Consider the following 17,641-nt stretch of genomic DNA (forward strand, 5'->3'; position numbering starts at 1 on the left):
GAGAACATTCAAAAGTAACATTCAGAGAACATTCAAAAGTAACATTCAGAGAACATTCTAAAGTAACATTCAGAGAACATTCAAAAGTAACATTCAGAGAACATTCTAAAGTAACATTCAGAGAACATTCTAAAGTAACGTTCAGAGAACATTCTAAAGTAACGTTCAGAGAACATTCTAAAGTAACATTCAGAGAACATTCAAAAGTAACGTTCAGAGAACATTCAAAAGTAACATTCAGAGAACATTCTAAAGTAACATTCAGAGAACATTCAAAAGTAACATTCAGAGAACATTCAAAAGTAACATTCAGAGAACATTCTAAAGTAACATTCAGAGAACATTCAAAAGTAACATTCAGAGAACATTCAAAAGTAACATTCAGAGAACATTCTAAAGTAACATTCAGAGAACATTCAAAAGTAACGTTCAGAGAACATTCAAAAGTAACATTCAGAGAACATTCTAAAGTAACATTCAGAGAACATTCAAAAGTAACATTCAGAGAACATTCAAAAGTAACGTTCAGAGAACATTCTAAAGTAACATTCAGAGAACACTCAAAAACACTTAAAAAAATGGAACATTCAGAAATAAAGTTTTTATAACTAACTTAGAACGTTAGAACGTAGAGCATATTTTTTGCTATGTATAGTTATTTTTTACAAAGAAAGCAATCCTAAAACATTACAAATTATTTCCCAAAAATAACCAAACTGCAACCGTAAAATAATGTTAATGTAATGTTTATGTTTGCTGCACTGTAAAACAATATATGATCAATAAGTTATGACAAAATATGTTTTTACATCGCTTTAACTCATCAAAATAAGTTAGGCAACTTTTTTTCTAAGTTATACAAGATTCAACTCTTTTTTTAATTCAGTTTAATTCATTTACAGTAAATTAAAATGACTTAAACTTCTAAGTTGTTTGTACTTTAAGGCAGCAATATTTTTTTTACAGTGTGAAGACTTCTTTTGCATGTGGAGTTTGTAGACGAGTGTGTTCTGAAGCTTCAGCACATGGTGGCGCTGCAGACTCTCATTCATTATCAGCCTCATTACCATGTGTTAAAGCACTGAGCTCTACTCTCTCATCGCATGAATACTAATATAATCTTGATCATACATTAACATCGCTTCGTTTCTTAAATCTGTCTAAGGAATAAAAGCATACTTTAATACTTAAACACTGGAGAAATAATATTTAACTTTTCAAGAAGTTTTCATTACTTAACATGATCTAACAACAAACAATACTTCTACAGCATTTACTAATTTATGATTAAAATCGCCCGGTAACACTTTATCCTAGTGTCGTTGTTACACGTTACCTGTATTTACTGTAGTAATAACTATAAATGATGCATAATTACATGCATAAACTCTAAACCAAACCCTAATCCTATAGTAAGTACATGTAGTTAATTATTATTACCCAGTACTTAAATATATAATTACACTGTAATACTGACATCTTAAAATAAAGGGTAACACTTTATTTTAGTGTCGTTGTTACACGTTACATGTAATGTAGTTTTAACTATAAATTAAATTATGCATAATTGCATGCAATTAACTCTAAAGCAAACCCTCATCCTAACCCTATAGTAAGTACATGTAGTCAGTACTTAAATATATAATAACAGTGCACAAAGACACCTTAAAATAAAGTGCAACCAAATAAAGAGTAACCTTAAAATCAAACTTTGTGTCTGTTATTATTATTTAACAGACCTGAACATGAACTAACATTACCAACTGTATTTTTATTAAGTAAGATTAAGAAGTCATTGTTAGTTGATGCAGTGAGTAATGTAGTGTGAGATGTGTGTGTTCTCGAGGAGTGTGTGAGAGAAAGCACAGCTGAGCTGATAAAGAGAGCAGAAGAGAGAGAGAGAGAGAGAGAACGAGGGCGTTTGAGGTTTCCTTTTCCTGTAGCAAAACACAGAGACACTGAGAGATCAGAACAGCTCGACTTCAGGACAGAAACCATCATCATCATCATCTTCATCTTCTTCATCTTCATCTTCCTCAGCAGAGATGATCCTCACGGGCCTCGTGTTCCTGATGCTCGCGGCAGCGGCCGACAGTCAAGGTAACGATCACTAACACCAATAATCTGAGCTCATCATTCAGGGCCTGTTTGATATGAACATCCACTATTATTACATGTTGCTCGTTTCATTTGGGCTTCCATGGTTTTGTTTTTGTCGAAGACATACACATCACAAGCAGCGGAGTGGTTCTGACCTGCACAGGAGGAGACGAGGAGTTTATAGGGACGTGGTCGTGGAAGAAGGGAACAGACGTGTTGAAGACGGAGACCCAGAAGGAGACGAGAGTGCAGGCGGATCAGGGGACGGTGGAGGGAGAGTTCAGCTGTGAATATACACACGACTCAGTGACAGTCACACACTTGTTCTATCTCAAAGTAAAGGGTGAGGAAACTTCATGTTGATCATTATGCGATGTCTTTCCTCACACACACGCTCACGTCACACTCTTCTCTCCGCCAGTGTGTGAGAACTGCTACGAGCTGAGCGGGTTGATGGCGTCGGGCGTCATAATGGGTGATTTACTGCTTACAGGAGCCGTTATTCTCATCGTCTATATGTGTGTGCCGAAAAACACTGGCAGCACTCAGCAGAAAGGTACAACACACACACACACTCAAACACAAACACACACACACACACTCAAACACAGACACACACACACACACACACACACAGACACACACACACACTCACTCACTCACTCACTCACACACACACACACACACACACACAGACACACACTCACACTCACTCACTCACTCACACACACACACACACACACACACACACACACACACACACACTCACACTCACACACACACACACACACACACACACACACAGACACACACACACACTCACTCACTCACTCACTCACACACACACACACACACACACACAGACACACACTCACACTCACTCACTCACTCACACACACACACACACACACACACACACACACACACACACACACTCACACTCACACACACACACACACACACACACACACACACACACACACACACACACTCAAACACAGACACACACACACACACTCAAACACAGACACACACACACACACAGACACACACACACACTCACTCACTCACACACACACACACACACACACACACAGACACACACTCACACTCACTCACTCACTCACACACACACACACACACACACACACACTCACACTCACACACACACACACACACACACACACACACACACACACACACACACACACACACACACATAGAACTACTCACATTGATCTGTTTTTACGTGTTTAAACTGATAGTTCACCCAAAAATAAAAATCCTGTCATCATTTACTCTCCCTCATGTTGTTTCAAACCTGTGTGAGTTTCTGTCTTCAGTTAAACACACAAGAAGAGATTTTGAAGAATGTTGATGAGCCCCGTTTGGGGAAAGAACACAATGGAAGTCAATTGGGTCCAAAATCAACTGTCTGGTTACCGGAATCCTTCAGAATCTCTTCTTGTGTGTTTAACTGAAGACAGAAACTCACACAGGTTTGGGACAACATTAGGGAGAGTAAATGATGACAGGATTTACATTTTAGGGGTGAACAATCCCTTTAACTCAAAACAATTCAACATTTTCATTGTTTAATTTGTTTTACATTTACAGGATCCAAACCTCGAACAACAAGCGCTCCTCCCGTTCCAAACCCAGACTATGAGGTACGTGTGCAAATCATGTGAAATAATATCACAGATTAATTTAATAAGGCATTGCATGTAGTTATTAATGAGTCTTTCATCACCGCAGAATGAGAAAATGTTAAAGTGTGTTGTGATTGGTCAATAATCCAGTGTTGCCATAGTAACAGCTGTTCCCGCTAACAAAAACACGTTCCAAGAACATTTAACAAACTTTCCAATTGAGTTATGAAAAGGTTATTTCTGAGTTTTTAAAATGTCTTTAAAGTTTTTTTAAAAATTTGGTTGTGCGAATGTTTGCATAATATTGCATTTCATCGTTATGCAAACATTATGGGAACGTTCTGAAACCAGGAGTAACATTTATAAAACGCTAGACGAACGTCCAACTAAAACGTTTCAGGATAAAAAGTTCCATGAATAAATTATGTTTTGTGATAAGTTTTGAGATTAAAGACCAGATAACTTTGAATGAACGTTTTATTAACGTTACTGGAAGAATGTTTGTTTATTACTTTGATAGAATTTTGAATCAAATTTCCTTGTCAGCCGGATCACTTTTCAGCAACATGATTATTTGTGTTATTTACGCAACAAGACATTTGAGTTCCTGTCATAAAATGTAAATGTTATGTAAAATAACTGTAAATGTGTGGCTGTAATTGTGATGTTTGTGTGTTTTCAGCGGCTGAATCAGCACACGGTCAGCAGTAGTTTGTACGCCGGCCTGAAATAGACGCTTCGGTGTGTGTAGAAGACATTTACTGTAAAACCCTGATGAATCATAGTGTGTCTTACACAGTCCCAGTTGTTCCACAGTGTGTGTTATTGATTATTGATATGTCAGAGTCAGACTGTGACTCGCTGATCAGGGTTTCATGATGTTCGTGAGTGTGTGTTTGTGGAAACTTCTGCTCATTAAACATCGGAAACTCGTGATGGAAACATCAGCATGTGAAATACTGTAACTAAACCCGTCTGTCTTTGGAGCTCGCTGTTTTGAAGAGTGTGTCTTGTCTTGTGTTTGTAATCTTCACAGACGTTTATATGTTGTTTTGATCTGCAAGTGCAACGATTCATTCTAGATTTTTATCTTATGCAAAATTATTTAAATCAACATCTAAACTGAACTAAGCCGAGGGTTGAATGATGCAACTGGTGTACTGGAAAAAATAAAAGTGAAAAATAAAGTTGATTTTGTGTAACTGTGTTGAGTGCTTTCTGCTTTAAATAGTTTATACTTACGTTGGCCTCTTTTCAAAACTCTTCACACAGTGTTCAACATCAGTCTGGGTGAACTAAACTGAGGATTTGCTTTGGCACAGAATGCATTAAATGACCACATCTTTCAAATTACATCAATTCTTTTCTCACACAACCCCCCTGAACACTCTCTGCACCTCAAGTATCTACTGCACCACATGTGCATGCTGCTTTCAAAACTGCTCAACTTAAGTTCAAAGCATAATACAAAACTGAATAAGACCGCAAACTGCTACATTCATACAGTAATATAAAATCTGAATGAAATACTATCAATGAAATACTATCTTTCAATTTCATTATCATCTACACAAAAGGGGAAACTTGAAATGTTACCAAAGAAATTGCTCAATGCTGCTTTTTGTTAGTATTTCTTCAGATCGTGATTTATGTGCTGTTGAGGGATCTGCAAGAGCTTGGAAGCGGCGAGTCCATTCCCAGCTCTCCTCAAGCCAGATCCAGGGATCTGCAAGAATTCGGGAGCGGCGAGTCCATTCCCAGCTCTCCTCAAGCCAGATCCAGGAATCTGCAAGAGTTCGGGAGCGGCGAGTCCATTCCCAGCTCTCCTCAAGGCAGATCCAGGAATCTGCAAGAGTTCGGGAGCGGCGAGTCCATTCCCAGCTCTCCTCAAGCCAGATCCAGGAATCTGCAAGAGTTCGGGAGCGGCGAGTCCATTCCCAGCTCTCCTCAAGGCAGATCCAGGAATCTGCAAGAGTTCGGGAGAGGTGAGTCCATTACCAGCTCTCCTCAAGCCAGATCCAGGAATCTGCAAGAGTTCGGGAGCGGCGAGTCCATTCCCAGCTCTCCTCAAGCCAGATCCAGGAATCTGCAAGAGTTCGGGAGCGGCGAGTCCATTCCCAGCTCTCCTCAAGCCAGATCCAGGGATCTGCAAGAGTTCGGGAGCGGCGAGTCCATTCCCAGCTCTCCTCAAGGCAGATCCAAGAATCTGCAAGAGTTCGGGAGCGGCGAGTCCATTCCCAGCTCTCCTCAAGCCAGATCCAGGGATCTGCAAGAGTTCGGGAGCGGCGAGTCCATTCCCAGCTCTCCTCAAGCCAGATCCAGGGATCTGCAAGAGCTCGGGAGAGGCGAGTCCATTCCCAGCTCTCCTCAAGCCAGATCCAGGGATCTGCAAGAGTTCGGGAGAGGCGAGTCCATTCCCAGCTCTCCTCAAGCCAGATCCAGGGATCTGCGAGAGTTCGGGAGCGGCGAGTCCATTCCCAGCTCTCCTCAAGCCAGATCCAGGGATCTGCAAGAGTTCGGGAGCGGCGAGTCCATTCCCAGCTCTCCTCAAGCCAGATCCAGGGATCTGCGAGAGCTCGGGAGAGGCGAGTCCATTCCCAGCTCTCCTCAAGCCAGATCCAGGGATCTGCAAGAGTTCGGGAGAGGCGAGTCCATTCCCAGCTCTCCTCAAGCCAGATCCAGGGATCTGCGAGAGTTCGGGAGCGGCGAGTCCATTCTCAGCTCTCCTCAAGCCAGATCCAGGGATCTGCAAGAGCTTGGGAGAGGCGAGTCCATTCCCAGCTCTCCTCAAGCCAGATCCAGGGATCTGCAAGAGTTCGGGAGAGGCGAGTCCATTCCCAGCTCTCCTCAAGCCAGATCCAGGGATCTGCGAGAGTTCGGGAGAGGCGAGTCCATTCCCAGCTCTCCTCAAGCCAGATCCAGGGATCTGCGAGAGTTCGGGAGCGGCGAGTCCATTCTCAGCTCTCCTCAAGCCAGATCCAGGGATCTGCAAGAGCTCGGGAGAGGCGAGTCCATTCCCAGCTCTCCTCAAGCCAGATCCAGGGATCTGCGAGAGTTCGGGAGCGGCGAGTCCATTCTCAGCTCTCCTCAAGCCAGATCCAGGGATCTGCAAGAGCTCGGGAGAGGCGAGTCCATTCCCAGCTCTCCTCAAGCCAGATCCAGGGATCTGCAAGAGTTCGGGAGAGGCGAGTCCATTCCCAGCTCTCCTCAAGCCAGATCCAGGGATCTGCGAGAGTTCGGGAGCGGCGAGTCCATTCCCAGCTCTCCTCAAGCCAGATCCAGGGATCTGCGAGAGTTCGGGAGAGGCGAGTCCATTCCCAGCTCTCCTCAAGCCAGATCCAGGGATCTGCGAGAGTTCGGGAGCGGCGAGTCCATTCCCAGCTCTCCTCAAGCCAGATCCAGGGATCTGCAAGAGCTCGGGAGAGGCGAGTCCATTCCCAGCTCTCCTCAAGCCAGATCCAGGGATCTGCGAGAGTTCGGGAGCGGCGAGTCCATTTCCAGCTCTCCTCAAGCCAGATCCAGGGATCTGCTGGATGTAGAAGCAAATCTCATGGAAGAACTCATACTCAGCCGCATACTCCCTTCAAGTATTTGAATTATCTGAATGTAAAGGGTTTGTGTGAGCACGGGAATGTGAAGAAGAAAGTGTGAGCCTCACTAAATGCTCCAGTTGCCAGACCACATGGGTCGTCCAATGGTGGCGATGCTGGTTATGGAGAGACACCTAACCCTTCTAAAAGCAGTTGGATTTGGAAAAGCGGCATGCGTCCCACGCTCCTCTTTAGCGCCCTCTCCAATGGGTTATCAGAGTTTCAGCAGGACTAGAGAAAGACACATTAGGGTTGATGTGAATGGACTTGTGTTGGGCAGCCTGCATTTACCATCCTCCCCAAACCAGTGTTGGGGTTTACACACTCTAAACATGGGGTTGCTTTCAACCCAAGGGCTGGGTAAATATAAGACAGAACACATGTTGGGTTAATTTTACACAACAAATTGGCTTGTTTATTTAACCCAGCATGATAAAAAATTTAATTAAAATGTAAAAAATACTCGATACAACCACTGGCTTGCATGATAATTGCTTTATTTTCAGTCATATTTTACAGTATAGTATATTTTTTATAATTTTAAATACATATTGCCAACATTTAAGCTAGTTTAACACATATTAGAAGTAAACATTTAGAAGTAATTCGAGTGTAATGGCCCAGTCTCTGTTGTGCCGTTTCCAATGTAACGCACTGGATCTCGTGCCGGAATATGCTGTGACTCTATAACCTGTCCATAAACAATCCGTGGACAGTTCTGAGAACATATTTTAACATCATACGTATTTATATTCAGTTTATTTTTTAATAAGATCCACATAGCATCCCTCCATTCCTTTCATCTCCCTCCTCAACTATAGCCGGGCTTCAAGCAGGGATGTACGCTCCCCTTTTGGATGGGTTCCTTAGAAGTGTGTCACAGTAATTGAAACACTATGCATCCCATGTTACTCTTTTCTGCCCTGCCCTATTATTTGGAATTTAAGTTGGGATAAAAGCTTCCCTTTTAGACAAGTATCTCCTTAGGGTCGATACAGGGAGAGGGAGTGATTATGGGCAGTGTTATCCTATTTACCTCCCTCCCCAACTAGTGTTGGGTTTGAAGTAGGGCCATACTGTACACCCCCCTTTGGGTGGGTGCTTTTGTGGGCTTCTTAGCTAGAGCCCTGTAAAGTAGAGGTAATTACCTCCTTTTTATTTCTTGGCATAGCGCCGTAGATCCCTATACAGAGAGTGCCCTTTACCTTGGTCAGGGTATGAGCTTGGGAATAGAATAAGAGAATAATTCTCTTATTTGCAACTCTACCCAATTGTGTAAGTTTGTTGGGGTTCCTAAGTAGGGCTTAAGCTTCCGTGCGATTCCCTTGGAGTATAGAGTCTGGTTCACAAGAATCTCTGTGGGTTTGTTTGTGGTCGGGATATGTGCTATATTAGCATAGCAATAGCTGAGTCCTTATTGCCTTGCTTCTGGGTTTTCAGGTGAAGACCTGTCTGGTGCCAGGATGGGGCTGTTTAAACCTTGTGAAGCCAGAAGTTTGAGGGGTTATTCCCTAAACACCTGTGGATATTGGCTTGGGGAGCTGAGCCACTGTGCATCTCTTGAACAAGTCACATAGGATGTGCCCTTTGGTGTTGACTTGCTCTTCTGACTTCGACTAGTTCCGTACAGTCACTGAAGCATTTAGCCGCTGTGATAAGCTTTGAAAAAGAGTTTTGAAAAAGTATTGTGAAATGTGTCGATGCGATTGTAGAAGACTGTAATGCTTCCACATATGGTGGTCTGCAGTATAGAAACAGGACGTGCATGAGTGTATAAACCCAGCTAACGGGGAAGGTTCTCAGGCTTTGGCTAACGTTCTGGCAAGGTTCTCTTAAAGATACGTACAAACGTTCTTCCTGTAACGTTAATAGAATGTTTGTTTAGAGTTATCTGGCCTTTAATAATGTTCCCAAAACATTACCACAAAAAAAATGATTTATACATCGCTTATGGAGGGTTTTTCTCTGAAATGTTTCATTTCAACGTTTTTTAAATGTTGCTACTCGTTTCAGAACGTTCAGAGAAAATGTTCATAGAACATTCAGAAATAACGTTTTATAACTTAATGGGTAAATTTAGAAAAACATAGTTGGAATATACTTGTGTTGTCTTGGTTTGCGTGTGTATGAATGCATGTGTCTGTGTGGTTGATGTGAACGTTGATATTGTTCAGGCAGTTTTCTGCTTTTCTCGTCTCGGAACGGAAACCACAAAGAAAACGTACCAGAAACGAGCTGGTGACTAATTATAACCAATCAAAGACATGACCGGTTTATTAAAACAGCTCTGATGACGTCAGTAAGCTGAACTGGATTCCTTTCATCGTTTACTCCCCATAATGTTGTTCAAACCTGATCTCTTTATTTCTTCCACTGAACACAAATAAGAAGAACTTTATTTCGAAGAACAGCGGGAACCAAACAACACTGACTTTCACTGATATCCCTCAGAATATCTTCCTTTGTGTTTATTAACGATACGAGTAAACGATGACAGAATGATCATTTGTGGGTGAATGATTCCTTTAAACGTTCACAATAATTGATTCATCATATTCATATCTTTACCGTAAACACCTTCATTCAGCCTGCGCTAATCCACAGCGCGCTTATGCAACCTGCATATTCCCTTTATTAAGTTCTGTGATGAGATCTGAGAAAGAAGCGACAGCACAGCTGATAGGAAAGACATGTTTATTGACTGCAATGCAAGCGTTTATTTCAAGCATTTACATCTACAGGAGAACTAAATCAACTAAAGAGATTGGCACGAGAATGAAAGCGTTTTAGCTGTATTTGAAGAAAGACAGATTTCCTCTAATAAACTGATATAACACAGGCGTCTTCTTCTTCTAATCTGATATAACACAGGCTTCTTCTTCTTCTAATAATCTGATATAACACAGGCGTCTTCTTATAAACTGATATAACACAGGCGTCTTCCTCTAATAAACTGATATAACACAGGCTTCTTCTTCTTCTAATCTGATATAACACAGGCGTCTTCTTCTAGCGCGCCTCAGGGTGAGATGGGGTATTTGGGGTTCTTCGGCTTGCGCTGCCCGTGAAGAGTGCTGTACTCGTCGGAGCGCGTGTTCAGCCGCTGGACCACAGATAAAACATTAATAATCAATCACACATTAATAAAACTTCACAGTAATCGTATGCATTTAATGACCGTCCTCTTGTGAGGAACCCCTGTGTAACTTATAAAAGCCAGCTAGAAGTCTCACGTATACAGACCCAATTTATGCCGTGAAAAATATAAACATTATAAATTTGGTGTAAAATATTATCTGGAATTTTTTTAGTTTCTAATATTAATATTTGACCCATCATTAGAGTATATTTAGATATATAAAGTCAAGAGAAACATAACAGTTTGGTTGTCAATAGAATAAAATAATGTCTCAATAGTTAATGTTATTTAATGCATTAACTAATAATGTTAGCTCATTAACAGACACAACTCTTGATTTTAATAGCGTATTAGTAAATGTTGAGATTAACTGAGATTAATAAATAATTAAGAAGTTTTTAGTTGACTAATAAAACTGATTGTAAAGCGTTACCGAAACAACTTCATTCATCTAGTGTGATAATGTCAAATTCCGTACATTTAATCTTATTTATTTTATTGCACTTGATATTCATTACACTTGAAACACTGACATACATGATGTCATATAACACACATACACACTGCACTGGTTTCCAGTCCAAATATCAAGAAGCATTTACTAGATAAGGAAAATACATAAGAAATCATATCTGGTTTTCTGATAAAAAAAATCTAACTCTAAATTAATTGAGTTTTTGCTCAAAACACGCTAAATTACTGTATCTGGTAATGGGGTGAGAAAAATAATCTGAACTCAAATGGAAAACAAGATTTATTTTCTAACCCCATTGGCAGACAATTGTACGGAGCCCCTAAAGGGACCATTGCAAAAAAATAAAAATAAAGAGTATCGCGTGCGCACGCATTACAATTTCCAGTTTACGTTATAGATTTCTACGGCTATTTGTCAATAGGGGCTGTAGGTACAAGAAACGTGCCTAATAATTCAGCACACACTGTGTGAAGCCCCAGATGTGCCGGAGAACTGGAGGACTGATATTGACCGACTCATAACTGGGACATGCTGGGAAATGTGTTTTATGCTGGTGTCTCAGTTGTTGAAGCATTTTGTGTTCGTACAATATTTACACATAATAAGAAATCTGCTGGAAATAAAAGCTGTTGAAAATGAGAGTTTCTTTTGTTTATGTATTAATAAATATATACAGTAGTCAACATTTGAAGTGGATCAAAACCTTTCATATTCATTCAGAACAACACCCGTTCTTGTCTTAGGAAACTTTGATTCACTTTTTTGATCCACTTCAAATGTTGACGAAAAATGAGAATATCGTGCAAAAGTTCATTTATTTCAGTAATTCAACTTAAAAGGTGAAACTAATATATTATATAGACTCATTACATGCAGAGTGAGATATTTCAAGCCTTTATTTGTTATAATTGTGATGATTATGGATTACAGATATGAAAACCTTTTCACAATATTCTAATTTTGAATTTGGGGTTTTCATAAGCTGTAAGCCATAATCATCACAATTATAACAAATAAAGGCTTGAAATATCTCACTCTGCATGTAATGAGTTTATATAATATATTAGTTTCACCTTTTAAGTTGGGGATGAATATAAATATTTTTGCTTATGGATATAAAATTTTGCCAACAGTATAAATAAATTAACAATGTATTCAAGACCTTTGTTAACATTGTTTTCATAACATACAATAATATCCTTTAAAGTAAAATTTGTACTAAATTAAAGATAAATTCTGCCAATTCCTTCCAGAAATTTTGGATAATTTTGCATTCAAAAAAACAAATGAGTCAACGCCTCTTTCCCAGTTTTACAAAAGGAACATAAATCGTCAATATCAGAGTATCTTGCAATTAATGATTTAACAGGATAAATGGTATGCAAATTTTTTATTATTAATGCAATATTTAAAGAGGATTAACCAAGCAGTCTTACACTTAATATGATCAATAATAGAGTTCCAAAAAAATTCCTCTAGGTGCTATTTTATTTTGTATTTGAAATATTGTACAAATATGTTTATTATTGCATTTTTTATCAATCAATTCAATGCCATTTAAAATTAATTTTGGATTTATCATTAATGTGGAGTTGAATTGAATATGACTTTTGATAAAGTAGGGGAAATAGCTTTAATGACAGAATTAAATTCTTTAAAATGCACAGGAAAACTATGGATTCGCATAAATTGTTCGTATGTTAAAAGATTTCCATAATTATCAAACATATTCATAAGATGATTAATATCCCTGTTGAACCAATTCCTTAAAAATAAGGATTGTGGGCGAGAAGCAAATTTTCCAGGCTAAAAGAATTTGGACAATTTCAGAGGGAGTTTAGAAATATTAGCGTGACAATAAGAGAAAGCTCTGTGGACACAGATGCATTGTGGGACACGGCTCCAGCGGGAGTTGGTCAAGCATCGCTAGTTTCGCGTGCGCACACAATAGTCTTGATTCTTTATTTTTTGCAAAGGTCCCTTCAGGGGCTCCGTACAATTGTGCTTGTTTTAAGCAAAAACTCACTTAATTCAGATTTTTTTTAATTATCAGAAAACAAGATATACTTCTTATGTCATTTTACTTCAAGTAAATGCTTCTTAGTTTAAGAATTTTTAGATATGTAGAAACAAGACAAAAATCCTGCATAAGAGAAGCATATCTTGCAGTGTAATATGAAACCTAGCATTATCTGTGTGTTATTAGCAGAAGTACCTGATACATGTCTCCTGACGCGCTATTGCTCACGCGCTCGCTAGGGATCAGATTCTTCCGGTCCGAGGCTGGAGACACACAGATGATAGAGAGGATCAGTGTGTGTGTGTGTGTGTGTGTGTGTGTGTGTGTGTGTGTGTGTGTGCCTCACCTTTGCTGTCCTGGTAGCTGGCCCTGGTGGAGGGTTGAGCACACACGGTGTAAACGGCCCATCCGATGAGAGCCGTGACGAGGACATCGCTCACCAGAACCGTGATCACAGCCGACATGTCCAACTGGATCAGATTGTCTCCGCCTGCACACACACACACAACAAAATCTCACAAATAAAGCTTCTTTACTGGCCTAGATGGTCCATGAAGAACTTTTATTCCACACAAGGATCTTCGGGTGTAATCTACTGAACGCTTCTAGAGAGAGAGGGAAAGGAAAGCCCTTTTGACTGCTCTATAGTGGTGTGGAAGACTGTTAACCGCTACAGTGAACCCTAGACTCTGGAGTCTCCAGGAGTAGCAGTATTACAGCCAGTTCTCAATCGGAGGAGACTAAGCTTTCATGTAATGTCACTGCAGAAACGGTTCAATGTTTCTGGAAGAGAAAATAACATCGTCTCATAATTTACAGTGAAAAGCCACAAACTGACAATTCCCACAGAGAGTCAGCTTTGATTGTGTGTGTGTGTGTGTGTGTGTGTGTACAGTGATACTGGTCATTATAGGACAGATTGAGGATAATAGCCCCAGATTCTGCTCTATTTCTCTACATTAAAGCAAATATTAAGAGTTTCTCACACTGTTCATTCCACACCTGTTCACTCAGATGAAAGCACACACACACACACACACACACACACACACACACACACACACACACACAGGTTTTACTCACTCAGGATCTTCACTACAGCTTTAGAACAGTCTTCTTCTTCTCCGTTCTCGTGTGAGCAGCACTTGAAGGTTCCCGAGGCGGCGTCATCCGTCAGCGGCTGCGGCTCAAAGTCTCCAGTTCTGCACATCAGACTCATGTTCTTCTCGATGTAGAGCCGTGGCAGAGCAGGAGCTGCAGGATCTGCAGAGCGCACCGTTAAACCTCTGTCACTGTGAACCAGTGAATATGTCCAGCTGAAGTCGAGTCTTACCCTGCGATGTGACTGATCCCAGAGCTGTCAGCACACAGAACAGCCAGAACAAGCGGCGCTCCATCCTCAGTGTGTGTGTGTGTGTGTGTGTTTATGATTATTCTTATGATTCTCTCCCCTGCGCATAAACAGAGAAGCTCAGAGTTCACTGTCCTCCATCTCGAGCTCACACACACACTCGAGCTCACACACTCGAGCTCACACACACACACACTCGACATACACACACACACACAGACCTGCACACACACACACACACAGACCTGCACACACACACACACACACACACACACACTCGAGCTCACACACTCGAGCTCACACACACACACACCTGCACACACACACACAGACATGCACACACACTCGAGCTCACACACAGACCTGCACACACACTCGACACACACACACAGACATGCACACACACTCGACACACACACACACACACACACAGACCTGCACACACACTCGAGACACACACACACACTCGACACACACACACACACACACACAAACACACAGACCTGCACACACACTCGACACACACACACAGACCTGCACACACACTTGAGCTCACACACACTTGAGCTCACACACACACACACACACACACACACACACACACACACACACACACACACACACACACACACACACACACACACACACTTGAGCTCACACACACACACACACACACTTGAGCTCACACACACACACACACACACAGACCTGCACACACACTCGACACACACACACACAAACACACACACTCGACACACACACACACACACACAGAACTGACTATGAGGAAAAACTTTCTGATTCAGTAAAACGTTTGATAAAACCTTACAGTTATTCATATTTGTTCAAATGCCATAATGGATCATTTAAACTTACAACATTTATTAATTCTGGTTAAAACATTCCAAGTTGTAAAATTATAGTTTTATGAACGACCATGAATAAACAATGAAATGAACCATATCATATAACGGATAATGCATTAACTAACAACGAGCATTACGTTTGTCACAGTATTTATTTATCTTTCTAAAAGTTAACTAATAAAATACAACTGGTCATTGTTAGTTCATGTCAGCTCAGATCCAATACATGTATAATATATATTAATCTATAATAATAACAATAATGTATTAGTAAATGTTCTAACATTTGCTAAGATTAATAAACACTGTAAAAGCATTTTTCATACAGTTAACTAATGTTTACAAATCAAACCTTATTGTAAAGCGTTACAGCAAAATTATAATAAAAAAGTGTATATATAGGTGCATCTCTAACAAGATATATTATATTAATATCACATTACAGTTACAATCCAACTATAGTTCAAAAATCAAATCCCTCCGTATATAAAACAATTTAAATACGCTTTTCACTAACACTTTATTTTAAGCTGATCCATTAATTTACTTTATTAAATACAGTAAATTATGCATAATTAACCCGAAACCAAAGCGTAACTCTATAGTAAGTACATGGTTTATTAATATTACTCAGTACTTATTTGAGTAAGTACAATCAAACTTAAAGTCACCTTAAAATAAAGGGTCATGTTACAGTGCAATTATATATTTAAGTGCTGAGTAATATTAATAGACGATGTACTTACCATGTGTGTAATTATGCATAATTAACTGTTATTGCTTTAGTAAGTACATGAAACAAATGCGACAAGGAGACTGTAAAATAAAGTGTTACCAAATAAACTGTAACCTGCTGGTTTATATTAATAATGTCGGTTACACTTTACTTTAAGGTGTCATTGTATATTTAAGTACTGAGTAATCATAATTAACAACGTGTACTAATGCCGCGTTCCAGGCAACCTGTAACCCGTGTTTTTCCAACTCGTAACTGGGAGTACATCGTTCCAGGCAACCTGTAACCCGTGTTTTTCCAACCTTATACCCGTGAAAGTGCACTGGAACGGCAGTCAAACCCGTGACTTCCCACCCGTGAATTCGTACTAGATCGATGTACTCCCAGTTACGAGTTGAAAAAACACGGGTTACAGGTTGCCTGGAACGCGGCATTACTATAGGCTTAGGGGCTGGATTAGGTTGAGGGTTAGTTGCATGTAATTATGCATAATTGGTAAGTACATGTAACATATGTAACAAGGAGACTGTAAAATGAAGTGTTACCGTAGTTTCTGTTAAATGTAGCTCGAGTGAAGGATGAAGTTTACACAGAAGCTCCGGATCCTGGTGTGAGTCTGAAGACTGACATCAACCGGAAGCCAGAACACGATCCGGGCCTGAACTTCATCCAGCGCTCGGCGTCACGTCGACTGACACAAGCTCGACGCCTCAGGACACACACACACACACACACACACACGTGACAGCCGTTACGCCCGTCCTGTGGATTATGGCTCATGTGTGTGTTTATAGATGTTTTTGTGCACTTACACACAGTCTGACATCAATAAGAGCAAAACCTGCAGATGAAAGATCGACTTCCGGCGCCGTAAACTGAAGACCACAAACACCTGCGAACATCCTTCAAAACACACACACACACACACACACACACACACACACACACACACACACACACACACACACACACACACACACACACACACACACACACACACACACACACTTCATTCCACACACAACATTATTACACTAATCACGTATGATGTGTTATTCTCTATAGACTTTATTGAGGTAGGCCTATTTCTCACAATAATAATACAGCAACTTTCACAAGCAAGAGAAGGACAATCACACTGGAAAAAGAATAAACTAGCACGAGTCAAGCTCAGGTAAAGTTAAACCAGTGGCGCCTCCTGCTGGATCAGACTCAGAATGAGCTTTACAAATATACACTACATATGATTTCAATAATCTTTATACTTCTATTCATCTAAATACATACAAGTATCTCACAATATCTGCATATTTACTGAACATTCCTTTAAATTACACAAATATGATGTAGCATTCCGTATAGCAGCAATGAACTCTGGGTAAATACTGATAAGAGCACATATTTACAGTCCATTCATTTTAAATGAACTACTGATCCCATGAATCTCTGTCACTGAATCAGTCTTGTTCAAGTGTTCTCTCTGATTGTATGAGAGAATCGTCACCAGCTATACAATTAACTAATGTTAGTTTGCTGATACCTAGCAAGTCTGTGGGGGAAAGTCCCCGTTTCCATAGTAGCAGTGTTTTCTCTGCTCAGTGCATTATGGGTAGTGTAGTTCTTCACCAGGACAAAGCAGTCTGTCACTCAAACTCTTGAGCTGCAGTCAAAGTTTGTCAGTAAATCTGTGTTGAGTTATAAGAATGCTGAAA

The 17,641-nt window shown here is 40.3% G+C and overlaps 1 protein-coding gene across 1 annotated transcript; it reads left to right on the forward strand.

Annotated features, from left to right (window-relative positions):
* Nucleotides 1-2,307: 2,307 nt before the first annotated feature.
* Nucleotides 2,308-4,954, forward strand: LOC130079456 (T-cell surface glycoprotein CD3 epsilon chain-like; the record flags this gene model as incomplete). The annotated part of the gene is made up of 5 exons (XM_056244733.1): nucleotides 2,308-2,443; nucleotides 2,522-2,656; nucleotides 3,718-3,770; nucleotides 4,435-4,479; nucleotides 4,519-4,954. Coding segments are annotated over 5 exons (378 nt in total), but the record flags the coding sequence as incomplete, so codon positions are not given.
* Between the last annotated feature and the right edge of the window lie 12,687 nt (nucleotides 4,955-17,641).

Source organism: Rhinichthys klamathensis, unplaced genomic scaffold (assembly GCF_029890125.1).
Source record: "Rhinichthys klamathensis goyatoka isolate OS25496 unplaced genomic scaffold, OSU_Roscu_1.1 h1tg001066l_1, whole genome shotgun sequence".
In the NCBI taxonomy this organism is placed as follows: domain Eukaryota; kingdom Metazoa; phylum Chordata; class Actinopteri; order Cypriniformes; family Leuciscidae; genus Rhinichthys; species Rhinichthys klamathensis.